Source organism: Heliconius melpomene, chromosome 9 (genome assembly GCF_056956725.1).
Source record: "Heliconius melpomene rosina isolate 202511_hmr_F chromosome 9, ASM5695672v1, whole genome shotgun sequence".
Classification (NCBI taxonomy): Eukaryota; Metazoa; Arthropoda; class Insecta; order Lepidoptera; family Nymphalidae; genus Heliconius; species Heliconius melpomene.
This window is the reverse complement of record NC_140397.1, coordinates 8,598,233-8,614,588: the sequence shown is the minus strand read 5'-3', so window position 1 is coordinate 8,614,588 and position 16,356 is coordinate 8,598,233. Positions and strand designations below refer to the sequence as shown.

The window sequence follows — 16,356 nt, the reverse complement described above, 5'->3', positions numbered from 1 at the left end:
TTTTATTACAGATAATAAAAAAAACATTGGATATTCGATGTTGTATCGAAGTTCGATATCAATTCGTGTGGAATATGTAACTCGTTTGACAGTAAGTGACATTCTTATTTGAGTAAATGTGTTCTGTACCTGTAGTTATTTGTTATGGTACTTAAATTAAATACTACGCCAAAATAATAAATATAATTTTTCGCTGGCGTATGTACTGGTTGACACCTTTATAATTTATATACTTTACTTAGTAAAGTAAGATTTGGTCGTAATATCTCGTAATTTCATTGCAAATTCGTTGTATGTTAATTATTTGTGTTTAAATACTTGATTATATGTAGTTTTAGTGCAATTTGGTTGTATTAAACTAATATTTGTGTTTTTGTGTTGTTAGTTTTAGTAAGTTTTTAATATAAAAGATATAATAACATATTAGATTTTATTCATAGATATAATAATAAAAATAGATAAAGAACGGCCTCCCGACCCTCCGGATCCTAGTGGTCCAACTATCTCGGAAGTTTTGAATGGTATTTCGAGAAAACTAATGCCACATTTCCACATTCACCCTCAGCCAATAAGTTTTTGAGTAATGCTTTCCTGGCTTTGGCCAAGGTCAAAGCTATTATTCCTATATATAATATTACCAAAATGAATCTGGCTAAGGGAGTTCCCATTGACTTTTCAATTTAGGAACTTGTGAAGTCTCTCATTCTTCCTTTAGGCTGTTGCACTATCATGAAAGCGATACCCTTGAATCGCAAGGTTGTTAGTGAGGGGTTTGTTACTTGGGTTCCAACATAAACTGTGGATGAACCCTAAATCCCAACCACCCAAAAATCCTATGGTAACATAGCAACAGAAATGTTTACCCTACCTACATTCTCCAAAGTCTCCAATCTCCTCTTACCGCAAAACCGTCAATTGCATCCCCACACTCCTATGGGAAAGGGATAGACATTTATAATAGACAATACCACCAAGCCATTAATTGTGTATTTATTTTTAAGGGAAACAAACAGCACATTAATTGACCAATCTTCATTGTGTCTTCTCTATTTTATGTGACATTGGCAAAATAAACTCTACTGGCACGACTAAAAGCCATAAAATAGGAAACATACATACATATAGTCTATAAATAAAGAAATTTTAAATAAAATTGATTACAATAAAAATAATTGGATATATCTTTATATAAAAGAAAACATTACATATTCTTTATAAGATTAAATAAGTTATAAAATAAAGAAAAATGTCAGATGATGAGGTTATACGTTTTGAAATTACTGACTATGATTTAGATAATGAATTTAATCCTAACAGAAGTCGTAGACCAAAAAAAGAACAGCAAATATATGGTGAGTGATGACAACAATTCAATTTTATTTTACATGAATTAAAACATTATGATTATTTACCTTTATGTAAAATTATTTAATATTTATTAAAGTTATTTACATGTCAGCTCATATACTTAATCTCATATTTTTAATATAAATACAACAGTAAGTTAGTTTATGACACTTTCACATATAAACTATTCAACTGATAATCATAAATTTGTCTACATATATTGAAAATATCAATAGAAAAGAAAATAAAAAAATAGTTTGCCAAAAACTATGTTTTTATAATTTTAAAGTAATGTGAATTTCACTATATCATAAAATTTTTAGTGATCATTGACAGTTATTTTAAGACATCAAGCAAGTTAAATTGCAAGGTAAATTTTTTCCTTTAGGTGTATGGGCAAAAGACAGTGACGAAGAAGACAATGAAGATAATGTTAGACAAAGAAATCGAAAGCCTAAAGATTTTTCCGCACCTATTGGATTTGTTGCTGGAGGAGTACAACAGGCTGGCAAGAAAAAGGAAGAGAAAAAAGGTTTTTAAGAAAAACTATTATTAGTGTATTGCATTAGTATTGCTTTTTAAAATTAAATACATAGAATTAAACAAAAATAAGGATTTTATTAAATTTTATTAGAAAGCAGCTTGAGATATTGTTAAAAACATTATAATCTTAAAATATAAGCCAAAATGGTGCAGTTATAGTACAACATCTGACAGTCTGATGGTTTTAGTTTCAATTCAATATTTATATTATTTTAATTTGCTCTTGAATACTAGCTTAGCTGCACTGTGTTAAGTAGCAACATGTCAAAAATAGGTAAATATGTTTTTTTTTTAAATATGTCTGTAACAATTAAATAATAAAATATTTACATATGTATATATTTCCATTTCTACGCTCTGGTGTTGAGGCACAGCACAGTGTTGAGTTCTGCCACTCAACACGCAATGCCTCCAAAATTAGGCAGAAAGTGGGGAATGGAATGTCTTAACACTAGGTTCCCTCTGCGTATCCTGACGTGCTTGGGATGCACCGTGAAGCTGATTTATTTATTTATTTTCTGTAATAATTGAATTGTTTCATTTCAGAAATACAAGTAAAATCAGAAGCATCTACATCAAGAACTAAGTATATAGATAGTTCAGATGAGGAAGTACAAACACCGGATGAAACTGAGACAGCTGGTATTCGACGAGCTGGTCAGGGTATGAGGAGTATGAACCTGGGCAGCAATGTCGGTACTTGGGAGAAACATACTAAGGGGATAGGAGCTAAGTTGTTGTTACAGGTGAAATTATTATTATAATATTTAAATTATTATTAATAATTTTTTCATTCCCCTAAATAGTAATAAAATACACAAATGTTGCATTTGCCATTGCATGCTTGTGCTCCTGCACCACTACTAACTTATAACTAATTAGTTTAAATTTTATTATTTTTTCATTGTTTTGTGTTCATTATTTTAATAAATCAAAATTCATTTAAAATCAGCTGCACAATGTATCTCGCATACAGCATCGTAGGCAGATGGAACCCGGAACCTAGTGTTAAGACACTCCATTGCAGTTCTCACTCCCTCCCACTTTCCGCCGAATTTTGGAGGCATTGCAGATTAAGTGGCGGAACTCAACTCCGCCAACGCAACGAAACGCAACTGCCTGGACAGAGCAAAGAAATGAAATTTGCATTTTCATTTCTTCTTCATTATTAAATAAATATTTCATTTCCTCAAGTGAGGATCAAACCCACAACCAACCGGTTTCGCTGCACATGTTGTGCCTCTGTACCACAACTGGTCTCAACTTTTTTTTAATGTACTATATTTTTCAAAATTTTGAAGTAATAACTAATGTTTCCCATATTTCAGATGGGTTACCAACCAGGTAAAGGTCTTGGTAAAGATCTTCAAGGTATATCAGCACCAGTGGAAGCTACAGTGAGGAAAGGCAGGGGAGCTATAGGAGCATATGGACCTGAGAAGGCCGCGGTAAGGTATTTTTATGTATTAGTTTTTTTACTTTATATATGGCACCAGAATTAATATATGAAATAAACATTTAATATAATATAAAGTTTTCTTTTATGTGGGTGATCAAACTCTTATACAATACTTAATAAATTTGAGAGGAATTGTAATAAAATATAATTGAAATTTCTTTAATTTGAGTTTTCTTGTAATGTAATTTCATCAATACTGATGTAATTTAATTGAGATAAATTAGTTAATTTATCTATTTTATAAAACAAACTATATTTAGGCCATAACCAAGGTATATTTTTATTTGTAAACTTTATACCAATTTATTAAATTTTCCAGAAAAAAGCTAAAAAAGAAGAAGAGAAAAGATTAAAAGAGAAAGAAGAGGAAAGTAAAGGGTCTAAAGAGAAGACTTACAATTGGAAAAAGTCACACAAAGGCCGCTACTTCTATAAAGATGCGGCGGATGTTATTCAAGAGGGCAAACCTACTATGCATACTATAAGCAGGTATTTTATTCTTAATATCCTAGTTTTATTTGGTAATGGAAAACTACTGAATGGATGTCCATAAAATTTTTCAGTAATATACCTTATACTTCAGAATAACACATTGCCACATGCCAAAATTTTGTTTAATTTGGGTATAAATAACAATAAATTTAAATTAAAAAAAAGGTATTAGGTTACTCCTGGATCAATCCTGGATCAAGCGGTCAATACAAATAAAGTGATCAAGAACAAGATAATAGTTTAAGTGTTAATCATACTCCAGAAAAGTAGGAGTGAGAGATATAACACCAAATTTTCTATTGCTTGCAAAAAGATCTCAGCCTATCTAGACTATTATCAGTTAATTTCTAAAACATATTCTGAGGGAAGGCATTTCGCATTCCTTAGGTAAAGCAAGCATCTATGGAATTCCAAGTAGTTTCTTCTTTTCGTTTCTCGTCTTCTTGTCCGTCAAAGTTTAATATTGGGTTCTATTTAACATGCAATATCTTTTAACGGTCTAATATCACTCAAATAGTTTCAAAGAAAATATATCTTTAGATAGACATGCATGAAGATGTTTCGATATAATAATAAATCTTCAACAACTAGTTGTGGCCAGTCGTGGCGCACGGGCACATAGTGTGACTGTAAAAACGACTAGTTATGGATTCGATCACCACTCAACTCCACTCCACTTGAGGAGATGAAAGCCTTAAATTCCATTTAAATTTATATTTCCATTTCTCCGCTCTGGTGTCGAGGCAAAGCGCGGCATTGAGATCGGCCACTCAACACGCAATGCATCCGGAATTCGGCGGAATGGCAAAATGGGGAACAGTGTCTTAACACTAGGTTCCCTCTGCCTATCCTGCTATGTGCGGCATACAGCGTGAAGCTGATTTTAAATTTCCAGCAACGAGCTGTCTCGAGTTCCAGTAATAGACCTGACTGGTCGCGAGAAGAAGGTCCTGAGCGGGTACCACGCACTGCGCGCGGCCGCGCCCCGCTACGAGCACGAGCCGCGCCGCGCCTGCACCAGGTTCCAGGTTCCCGAGCTCACTCACAACCTGGAGCTCATGCTGGGCTGCTGTGAACAGGTATGGAGTGTGCTGGTCGTTAGTTTTTACACTTATTCGTTTTTTTATTATTTTCTTTTTTTAGCGTTCTGTACCTATGAAAGGAACCCTTATAAGATCACTTTGTTGTCCATCTATCTGTCTGTCTGTTGAGAGCCTTCCTCTCAGGTATGCTTGGAAATATCGAGTTGAAATGCAAATCATATGCTCAGATCAACGGCCCCATGATTACATGAAAAATACATATGTCTTATGTGTACTTAAAAAACGATATGGCAGTTTATATCCCAAAAAATTTTTGGATATTATAAAGGGAATCAAAATTTATAGGGTACTTGCGGTTGACCTAGAATTATAAAATTTGGCAGCTAGTCATCATCTACTGGTGGTACTAGTTTAGGTAAAAATCTGAAACTACACACTTGTGGATAAATCCTAAAAAATAAGGCCTTAAAAGGGAGGCAAAAATTAAAGCCAATAGTTAGATGAAAGGGCTGTGGCTAAGATAAGCTTGAATTTCAATTTTTGTACCGAACTTTTATATACAGGATGGAAGCGTCAGCGCTCCTTTTACGGGTACAGCATTTAGGGTAAAATGTTTCAAACCCATACCTAAAGAAATTAATCAAGATACCTCAACAGTTTGGACGTAAGGTTTTTTTTCATTTCACGATCTTTATTCATATCTGTATTTCGTGTGACGCAGTTACGCATAGATACGTATAACGTAAAGACTTGCTAGTACAAATACTACTAAAGGTTAAACAACTTTGAACTTTATCGCCAATACATACGATTCGATTTCGGAAAGAGGCGCGTGCGGTGTCCCTTAGATAGGTTTATATGTTCGTGCATCGTCCTTAACAAATGGAGTTTTATTTTACAACAATAATTTTATTATTTATTTTGCTTCAAAAAAAAAGATTTTTGATTGATTTTTTTTAATTGTATTAGTCTTTTATAGAGTAGTTAAAACTGTGGTTTCAATTAAAGTGTTCTGTATAAATATATAATTTTTATATTTATTTCTATTATAATTAAAAAATGTCAATAAACAAAGTCAATTCCTGCATTTTTTCGTTCGAATTTTAATAAAAGCGCCTGTATTTTCTAGGACATAATACAAAATGCTCAAAAACTACAGCATACAGAAGATCAAATTGTAGTTCTAGAACGAGACTTAGAAGATTGCAAAGCGAAGGTCAAAGAAGAAGAAAAAATGATACAGAAGATGGAAGAAATTGTTGCAAGACTCGAGAAGTTGAATGAACCAGATGTATCTTTAGAAGATGCATTTGAAATATTGACTGAATTCAAGGTTAGTTTGAGTTGTAATTAATATTTTAATGTTTATAACAGTTCATAATGGTTGTTAAAATTTTGTGTTTTTTATGGAAAAGTTTATTTAATATTAAGTTGTAGGAAAAGAACATTTATAAAACAGTTTAAATTTCTAAAATTATCACAGTGTTGAATGAGCAAAGTTGATCTAGGAGGTTATTGCGTTTGCTACTTTTTATAAACATAAAACATAGAATTTTGCATTTGCTTGCTTTTAACCATGTTATTTAAATATGACTATTCTCTCCCATTCAAACAATTTGAAGTTAATTCAAGGAAATATTGTGGCGCAGAGGCAAGTGTGACTGTAAAAGCAACTGGTTGTGGGTTCGATCCCAACTCGAGGAAGTGAAATATTTATTTACATTTATATTTTCATTTCTTATCTCTGGTTTTGAGGCAAAACGCGGTGTTGAGTTCCGCCACTTATCACGCAATGCCTTCAGAATTCGGCGGAAAGTGGGGAACGGAGTGTCTTAACACAAGGTTCACTCATCGTATCGTATCGGATCTGATGCAGCGTGAAGCTGATTTATGTATTTTATTTAATAATAGTACTAATGGTGCTCATTATAAATATATGCCAAGTATCAAATCGGAATAATTGATTGTTCATACATACATATTTTGAAAATTGATATACTTTTGCTAAATAAAAAAATTTTAAAAATATAATATTTCTCATCAAACCTCATTTTTCAGGAAACTTACCCCTTAGAGTATGACATGTTTGCAGTGCCAAATGTCGTTCTCAGTAAAATATCGCCGCTCTTAAGCGCTCTACTTGCTCAGTGGAATCCTTTAGAAACGCCACGACGAGTACTACCAGCTATAGTGAAGTGGCGTGATTTGTTGAGTGAGGAGGTCTACCGGGCGCTGCTGGTACAGCATTTTGTACCTGCTGTTGCTGCTGCTGCTGAGTAAGTGTTTTAGTTAATGGTTTATTTGGAGTAAGCTACTTACTCAGTAGAATCCATGAGTAGCTCCTCGAAGTGCTTAAAAAAAAAAAGTAAATACTTTTATATCTTACTAAATAATATAGTTTGTAGGGAGGTAATGTTGGTCACATTACATTAGCTTTCAACTAATACACCCCCCCCCCTTGTCTTTCCCCCCAGAACCTGGGACCCCCGTACCCCAGAACCCATGCTGGAACTGGTACGCGCGTGGCACGCTTCGTGCCCCGCGTGGGTGCTGCGCTCGTGCGTGGCGCGCCACGTGCTACCTCGCGTGCTGGCCGCGCTCCGTGCGTGGGACCCCACGCGGGATACGCTGCCCGTGCATTGCTGGGTGCTGCCCTGGCACGAGTATGCGGGTAAGTGCAGCTCCTTGAGGATGTGACCTGGTGCTTTTGTGTCAAATGTACTAGTATATAGGAAAATAAAAGTAGTTCAATCCTGAGAGTATGAGAAATAAGTGTACTAAATTAATGTATAAACATAGCTTCTGTTTGTTTATGTTCTGCTAGTACTTCTGAGCAGGATCGGATTTAGATAAGTGGGAGTGGGGCCCCATTATTTTATGATTTAAATAAAGCCCCTTGTACGCTGATGATGCAGTGGTGCTTGATTATCAGAATGGACAGGCCATTGGCCTAATTGAAAAAAGATGTTAAAATAAAGATCTAAGGTCTAATTGTATGGTAGAATCCATGTAAAGTTGTCGCCTTAAAATTAGGCTTTCTGAATTTTAGCATTGTGTACTCATACATTAAAAAATAATAAAAATTCGCCGTCGTGGCGCAGCGGCACAAGGGTGTGACTGTAACGCGACGTTTGTGGGTTCGATCCCTACTCGAGGAAGTGAAATATTTATTTACGTTTATATTTCCATTTCTTCGCTCTGGTGTCGAGGCAAAAGCGCGGCGTTGAGTTCTGCCCTCAACACGCAATGCCTCCAGAATTCGACAGAAAATGGGGAAGGGAGTGTCTTAACACGTCTGCTTACCCTGCTGTGTGCGGGAGACAGCGTTAAGCAAATTTTTTAAAAAGTAAGAAATACTAAATAAGTAATTTACATGCACAGTCATATTTAGCTAACTTTAGGGCGGCCACGACTCATCAGTTCTGCTGTACTTATTTTAAACTTTTTCTTTCTCACAATCTCCAGCCGAAGACCTAAACACATCAGCCTACCCACTTATCCGGTCGCGGCTCGCCACCGCCCTTACTTCATGGCACCCTGCAGACGCGTCCGCGCGCCCCCTCCTGGCGGCTTGGAAAACCGCGTGGGGGCCCGCTCTCGCGCCCCTCCTGCACCACCACGTGGTTCCCAAGCTGGAGCACTGTCTGCAGACCGCGCCCGTCGACCTTGTTGGAGGAGACAACGGTAAGAGTGCGGAGGCCCCTTTCTAGACGGCGCGCCTCCTCCTGGCGGCGTGGAGGGCCACGTAGAGGCTCGCGCTCGCGCCCGTCGGGCAAAAAAAAAAAATGAAAATATAAATTTAAATAAATATTTCATCATCCATTTCCTCGAATGGGGTTCGAACTCACAAGTAGTAAAACTTTACAGGCACAATTTGTGCCTCTGCGCCATGGTTGGCCTCTTGTAAAAAAATAAACATAACAAATACTAAAAAAATGTTTTTTTCTTTTATATTATTATTGCAAATACTTACTTTCCTTGTGTTCACAGCGGCATGGCGCTGGTGTGTGGAGTGGTCAGAACTAATAGGTGCACCCACATTAGCTGCAGTCGCCTCAAGAGCTTTACTACCACGGTGGTTAGCGGCGCTCGCTGCGTGGCTTAACACCACACCTCCACATGCTACCGTTTTGGCCGCTTATAGTAACTTTAAGGTATTTTTTGGTATTTCTTACTGCTTTCTAAATAAGTACTCGATTTATAAATATAAATCTATACTAATATAATAAAGCGGAAGAGTTTGTTTGTTTGTTTGTTTGTTTGTTTGTTTGAACGCTAAGATCTCTGGATCTACTGGATCGATTTACTTTGTTTTTGTTTTGTATGAAAGCTGCATTCCTCAGAAGTGCTATAGGCTATATAATATTACATTACACATATATACTAATAAATTAAAATACTTTCTAATTTGACATGCAATTTATTCTGCCATGTTAATAACAAACGTCGTCGCTACGCGACCGCGTTTGTTACCGCGTCATTTTGATATTCATCCTTATGAAAATAAATATAATAGTCACTTTTAGCATTTCATCTAGATTGAAATTATATTTCTATAGAAATTATATTCTTATATTTCAAGCAGGCGTAGCCGCGTCCGGGTCCACTAGTGATAAATAAAACGAAATGTTACTTATTGTTATTTAAAATGTTAATTATAAAAAATATATTTCTACCTTAATAATTATACAAAATACTTTTTTATTATAACCAAAGTTCATTTTGTAATCACAGAAAACATTCCCCGAAGACATCCTTCGTGAGCCAGCAATTCGAGATGCATTCAGAAAGGCCTTGGACATGATGAACAGAAGCACAGATATTGACTCTATAGAACCACCACCACCGCCACGTTTCACCATGCCCGAAATTAAAGATACTCCGAAAATTGACATATCCTCAATTACCCAGCAGAAGAGCTTTTCAGAACTACTAGAGTCTAAATGTATTGAGAAAGGGATTACTTTTGTCCCGATACAAGGGAAAACTAGGGAGGGAAGACCTTTGTACAAGATAGGGAAATTGCAGTGTTACGTGATCAGAAATGTTATAATGTATTCAGATGATGGTGGTAGGACGTTCTTGCCAGTTGGTTTAGAGAAACTTTTGAATATGGTTGAAGAGTAAATAACTTTTTTTTAAATGTATTGCGTTAATTTTGTTTGACAGCCTAACAAAATATTTATATAAAAGTCGTCCCCAAAAAAAACGAAATACTTGAAAACTTCTCCAATAATTAAAAAGTACCCTAAAATATTTCAAAATATCCCAAAAATTGAAAATCAATAAATTTACATCTTAATTACCCAGATGATAAGAGAGCTTATAGGAACTCCTCAAATCCTAATGTATTGAAGAAGGGATCACTTTTGTCGTGATATGAGTACAGGAGAAGAGTAAAAAGGAGAGGCTCTTGTACAAGATATTAGTGGCATAAATTTTTAGCGGCATGTTGTAATAAATTCTGATAATGATAGTAGTCCTACCACCATAGACTAGAAAATTTATATTGACTTAAGAATGTCCATTTTTGCCGGTTGAACGAAGAAAATATCTTTTATTAGCAAGACAACATTTTGAAATAAACCAATTTATTTATAAAGATTAAAATTGTTTTTTATACTAGTACTTAATATTAAATAATGTTCCTACTAATGATATTTCAATAAATTGCCTTCCATGGTATTAAACTGTAAAGTAGATTCAAATAATGAAAAAAAGTCGTGATATAAATAGAAATGAAACAACTATCGTAAACGAGTAAATAGTTTATTTGAATAACAATTATATGAAATAACAACATACAAATAGTACAATTTGACAAGTGATTATAAAATTTTTATAGAGAAATATAGAATATACTTAAAGTAGTAGTGGGTGGGAATAGACTATACTGAACATTACAGTAAATGACGTTTTGTGTAAAAAATATTGATTATGAAGTATTAATATTGTCTTGCATTTAAATCATTTAATTTTTGTAAGACTTTAATTATATAAATAGAAATATTCGATATAGGTAAATTTAAATCTAATATTCAAGTTGTAAAATTTTTGTGCAATTAAAACTATGAATACAAAATGTTTCATAAGCAAATTCATCAGATCGTAATTATAGAATACTTCAACATATTTTTATAGATTTCAATGTCAAAAGGCATTTAGATGAAATAATTAAAAAAAGCAAATACTGAAATCTGAGGTAATCAATGATAAGACAACGCTTCGATAACAGATGTATTCCTATAATAAAGATAATATAATATTCCATTTTAATTAATTCTTTAAAGTAAATTCGTTAAGTTTGTGACCTTTGAGTAAGTAGGTATAATCTTTACTATTTTAAAAACATTTTTTATACAAGAATATGTTTTGTTTATTTTTTAGCTACACGTTTTATACCACATATATCACGTTACGCGCTCATATATTGCTATTATAATTATTAATAATATATATAAATTCGTATTTTCTGCTTTATTAAATGCTAAATTGTTAATTATAATTATGTTTTACGTTTAATATATTTATTGGACTTATACTTCTATAGTGGAGTTCTTAAAAGTAATTTTATTTTTCAGAATATGGGAAAGATCTTAATTTAAAAATTCGATTAAAAAATTACTTACATAAATTGTAATTAAATTTTGGCAAGATTTCGTTCAAATATCAACTAAGTATTTGGTATTCATTTGGCACATTAATTAAGTAATCGTAATTCATATTTTTTATTTGACATTGTTGATGTTTTGACTTTACGATTAACTCCTATAAGTACGTATTTATTTGAATTCGTTATTTATTTTCATCTTTTTGTACCTATGGCTTTGTTCGTGTTAGTTACCTAATGCTATTTTCTTGTGAACACTTGCAATGACTATTACTTGTATATAGTAAACGACTAGTGATAAATATTATAAATTGTTAAGGTATTTATAACATATAGATAATTATTGTGTGTAATGTGGTTGATTTGTTTCCAAAAAATTGCTGTTCTAAATATTTTTTTCAATTGACTTTAACCTATATAAATACCATAGCATTGTAGTAACAGTAATATACAGGTACCTAACATATAAATATTTATAAAGCGTCTTTGTACACTAAGGAATATTCAGTATACAAATTTGGGTGTAGCTGACTGGAATCCACGCTTCTTGGAAATCGTCGAAGATGGCGAAGCGCTCCACTAGCCACTATAACTTTTTTATATTGTTAAAATGTAAGTAATTAAAAAATAAAATACAATATTTAAATTTAAAACAGCAATTTTAGTAAACATCAACTATTTGCGATCCAACGGAAACGCTCAAATTTTGCTCACGTTTCCCTCCAAATGACTTTCCACATTATTATGTTTCCTTTGATAATTATAAGCTCTGAAACACTGTACACCGTTAGCCATGCCTAAAGCAAAGTTACACAAAGATAAGGAATAATTAATTGGTCTTATCACAAGGCAGTAGCGGGTCCAGATGAAGCCGGTGGCGGCCAGCGAGGCTGATTGCGTCGTTGATACTCTGTCGAGAGGACGACGGTATTCGTCTATGGATGCCATTACTAAGGCCTGTGTGGAAAATATTTGTTTTTTTGTACAGCCCAGTTGATAACTTGATTATATAATATTTTGTTAAGTTTAGAGGACAACCGTGTGACTGTAGACAAGACGATTGTGGATTCTTTTCCTACTCGGGGAAATTATGATTAATATTATCATTTCTTTGCCCTGATACCAAGGCAAAGTCGACACGCAATGTTTAAAAAAATCGGCAAAGTGGGGAACGAAGTGTCTAAACGCTAGGTTCCCTCTGCCTACCCTGCTATACGTGAGATACAGCGTGAAGCTGAAAAAAAGTTTTACAGATTTTATGCCTATCACTCACGACACTTTTTTTCCGAAACTTTACAATGATAGCAGAACAATTGCGACTTCGATTCTCTTTAGGTTAAATTTCTACAATATAAATAATAATATTGTTACATTTTTAAATTCATATAGCATAGGTAGAGAAAAAGATAAATCTATTTTTATTAATAACAATTAATGACACCTCAATTTAAAATTTTTAACCATTTTAGCGACATTCATCTTAATGGCGGAACTGAACTTCTTTGGCTTCTTATCAGAATTAAAAAAATAAATTGGAATGAAACTATCAATTGTGCTGCCTGCATACAGTCTGATATGATTTTTTTAGAACCTAGTGTTAAAACAATCCGTTCCATATTTTACGCCACGCCACGCTTTGTCTTGTTACCAGAGCGAAGAAATTAAAATAATTAATTCCTTCAAAGGAAAATCGTTTTAGTCAGATTTATGCCGGTGATACAAGACGACTTTTTAGAAGTGAGCACTACAAGATTTCCTTTGCCTGTTTTTGTATGCCTTTTCTTCTATACATGCAGGATATCATAAAAATTAAAAGAACACCCAACCACCTCAAAATATAAATGAAAAAAAAGCATGATACATGAAAGGCAATAAAAAAACATTAAATTGAAACATGTATATTTTGTAAAAGGTTATTACAAAAATAGTCAATATTTGATATCAAAATTTTTTATTTTACTTAACAGGTGCTCTTTATAAGTCCTTAAAAAATATGTTTTAACAAACTGTCATTGTATGTACAATTACTATAGCAAAAATTATAAAACTTAATGTTAGCCAATGATTTTACAGCATATACATACATTTTGTCTATCACAGCTTTTTATATCATGTGATATCAAGATTATTAAACTACTCATAAAATCACCTATCGAAATAACATATTCAAATAAATTATTAAAAAATAAAAAGTTTATAGAAAAAATAAAATTTCATCTACATATACCTAGTGTGACATTAATTAAAAAAGTTTAAATTAAAAAAATCAAATCCCCATATCATAATTTTTATCATACTACTTCTTCGAACTTCACAAATCTATCCTACTTTATCTTATTTTTTACCATATTGATTCTACAGAAGTAAGAATTCAACATTCTTCATATATTAAGGCCGTTTGTGTAGTCTAATTGTAAAAGGAGATAATTATTATTTTAGAAAACATGTTTTTCAAACATTTTCTAAAATATTTTTTTATACTTTTTATGGAATAACACTTTAAAAATTTTGAAAATTTCTATTTTTGTTTTATTAACTATTACATCTAATAATATAATGCATACTAAATAAAATTCTACTGTTATTTCTATAAGTATCTGATATCTGATATCCAATAGCAATTTTAATTAATTCTCCTTAATTTCTTTATTTTTAAGAGCCTGTTGATGTTTCACAGCTCTTCCTAATTGGTAAATACTTGTTATAGCTACAAATACATTGACTGCAAAAAGACTGTAATTTTTAGGTATGATTACAAGCGAGTATCGAGACCAAATGAGGCCAGTGGCCGCAAGAGACACAGATTGAGGTATGGACAAGGACTCAACCGGCCGATTCAAGTCACCCAACCCAGCCAACACCAAGCCCTGGAATGAATAATGAAACATACAAAATGAGTTTTACTTTTACATTTTATGATTTTTTATAATACAGTACAATCTCACTATTCCAGCACTGATTTAATAGAGAGATATGTAAATTATTAACAATTAAAACATTAATATTACATTATTATCTTTCAAGAAATGCTTCATTTATTATACAATCCAGTTAGGGGAACATTCCACTAATTCAACACCTGCTGGTCTTTAATAGTATCAAATGAGATTCTATTGTAATATCATTTATTTTGTATTTAAGTCAACAATTATTTTTTTTTAAAAATGAAATAATAGCAATAAATGAGTTTTAAATTGCATTCCTTGTGACCCTGTGAACAATAACATAAAACATTCGAATGCATGATGAGATTCCCATTAACCAACATAGAAAATTTATTCCACGTTTCAAATAGAATAATTAATACACAATTATATTATTTTAACATATTAATTATCTATTTAAAGTCAATAACTTTGGCATAACAATATTACGATGACCTTGACTTTTACTCACCCATTTGAAAGCTGGGGCCCAGAAGAAAATGGTTTTAGGTCCTAAAAGAAATTATAATGTTAAAAACGTCTTGCGTAATATGTAAAATATAATAGGAAAATGTTTTACCAGCTTCATGTTCCCAAAGAGGACGCAATTTCGTTGGCACGAATTTTTCGGCGGCAGTGACAATTACTCTGTACACTTTGGACATTTTTAATTCAATTATTTAAGGTTGATATTTAAAATGCGAGTTGAATCGGCCGTGATGTGACCATGAGACCTTGACGCTTCTTGTATTGAAAAATTGACGTATACAAGCACAGAACACATTTACTCTTGTATACAAGAGTGAAGAGTGATAAGAATTAAGATATCATTTGACATTTAAATTGATAGTTAACCTTTTTTTTATATTTAGTTGCATTGAATTCTTTACGTATAAGTAAAAACTGTAATTTTTAATTATTTTAAAAAAAAGTGTGTCGGTTCAAGGGAGATATATAAAAAGAAATGTTAATGAGGGCCTATATTAATATAATAGAGCCCAAAGCAATGTTTTTATTTTATCCGTTTGTCTGCACGTTTGTTCAACCTAGTCTTAGAAACGGTTTAACCGTTAAATGCAGTTTTCATTAGTCTATTACGGCGAAATTCCCTTAATATTTAGTGTTATTTCAATTAGCTTACAAATAAAAAAATATATCACTATAAAATTTTTGTACGGTATTGTAAATAACAAAATATAAGATTTTTTGTGCCATAGGTAGATTGAGAAGATGGAAGAATCTCTTACCTTTAAAAACTAAAATATCTTTAGCCCATACTCTCCTTCTACCTATACTAGATTATGCCGATTCATGTTATTTAGATGTGTCTCAGCAACTGCTTGGTAAGCTTGAGCGCCTTCAAAACCTTATAATAAGATTTATCTTTGGATTAAGAAAACACGACCATGTGTCACAGTACCGTAGTCAACTTAAGTGGTTGTCAATAAAACATAGGCGCTATTTACATTCCCTCACACTCCTTTATACCGTCCTCTACCATCCTATCACTCCACCGTACCTCAAGGAACGTTTCAAGTTTCTAGGGTCGGACACCCAACACTCCCAACCCCTCCGTTCCCGTAATAACAACTTCCTTGAAATACCTATGTGCCGCACGAAATGCTACGGCGATTCCTTTACTGTGATGACAGTAAAACTTTGGAATGAGCTGCCAGTGGAAGTGAGACGGTCCCAATCGGTTGGGATATTTAAGCGGCGTCTTAAGCAGCACTATCTCAAGCTAAATACCTGAACTGACATTTTTGCTTAATCCTTTTATTTATTTGTATCTTTATTTGTTACGTATATATACGTATATTTGGTGTATCTAAGTATGTATGTACGTATGTATGTATATATTTGTTTGTATGTATGTATGTATGTTGTGTATTTATCAGTGTATGTATGTTTATATGATAAATAACGTATTTATATTTA

The 16,356-nt window shown here is 33.0% G+C and overlaps 2 protein-coding genes across 7 annotated transcripts; one reads left to right on the top strand and one right to left on the bottom strand.

Moving 5' to 3' along the window:
- Positions 1–80: 80 nt before the first annotated feature.
- Positions 81–10,496, top strand: sip1 (septin interacting protein 1). 5 transcript variants are annotated; one of them, XM_085189967.1, is made up of 13 exons: positions 81–198; positions 1,002–1,352; positions 1,736–1,879; positions 2,437–2,636; positions 3,219–3,338; positions 3,669–3,838; positions 4,737–4,920; positions 6,014–6,217; positions 6,943–7,160; positions 7,359–7,555; positions 8,350–8,568; positions 8,875–9,038; positions 9,619–10,496. In XM_085189967.1, exons 2-13 carry the CDS (start codon positions 1,247–1,249, stop codon positions 10,009–10,011), a joined length of 2,319 nt encoding a protein of 772 aa, XP_085046093.1. In that variant the 5' UTR covers positions 81–198; positions 1,002–1,246; the 3' UTR covers positions 10,012–10,496. The 5 variants fall into 5 exon arrangements, with proteins under 5 accessions (XP_085046093.1, XP_085046092.1, XP_085046094.1 ...); XM_085189966.1 differs by having other exon boundaries at positions 98–246; XM_085189968.1 differs by having other exon boundaries at positions 100–241.
- Positions 10,497–10,637: 141 nt separating this feature from the next.
- Positions 10,638–15,240, bottom strand: LOC146536477 (mitochondrial pyruvate carrier 2-like). 2 transcript variants are annotated; one of them, XM_085189980.1, is made up of 3 exons: positions 14,999–15,240; positions 14,891–14,931; positions 10,638–12,451 (listed from the first exon to the last, which is right to left on the bottom strand). In XM_085189980.1, exons 1-3 carry the CDS (start codon positions 15,081–15,083, stop codon positions 12,194–12,196), a joined length of 384 nt encoding a protein of 127 aa, XP_085046106.1. In that variant the 5' UTR covers positions 15,084–15,240; the 3' UTR covers positions 10,638–12,193. The 2 variants fall into 2 exon arrangements, with proteins under 2 accessions (XP_085046106.1, XP_085046107.1); XM_085189981.1 differs by lacking the exon at positions 10,638–12,451 and adding an exon at positions 13,377–14,361 and having other exon boundaries at positions 14,999–15,231.
- Between the last annotated feature and the right edge of the window lie 1,116 nt (positions 15,241–16,356).

Coding starts and splice junctions, on each gene's coding strand:
- sip1 (XM_085189967.1), top strand. CDS start 1,247: ATGTCAGATGATGAGGTTATACGTTTTGAAATTACTGACTATGATTTA. Junction 8,569..8,874: donor CCTTGTTGGAGGAGACAACG/GTAAGAGTGCGG, acceptor TTGTGTTCACAG/CGGCATGGCGCTGGTGTGTG. Junction 9,039..9,618: donor CCGCTTATAGTAACTTTAAG/GTATTTTTTGGT, acceptor TTGTAATCACAG/AAAACATTCCCCGAAGACAT.
- LOC146536477 (XM_085189980.1), bottom strand. CDS start 15,083: ATGTCCAAAGTGTACAGAGTAATTGTCACTGCCGCCGAAAAATTCGTG. Junction 14,932..14,998: donor TCTTTGGGAACATGAAGCTG/GTAAAACATTTT, acceptor AATTTCTTTTAG/GACCTAAAACCATTTTCTTC. Junction 12,452..14,890: donor GGGCCCCAGCTTTCAAATGG/GTGAGTAAAAGT, acceptor TTTTCCACACAG/GCCTTAGTAATGGCATCCAT.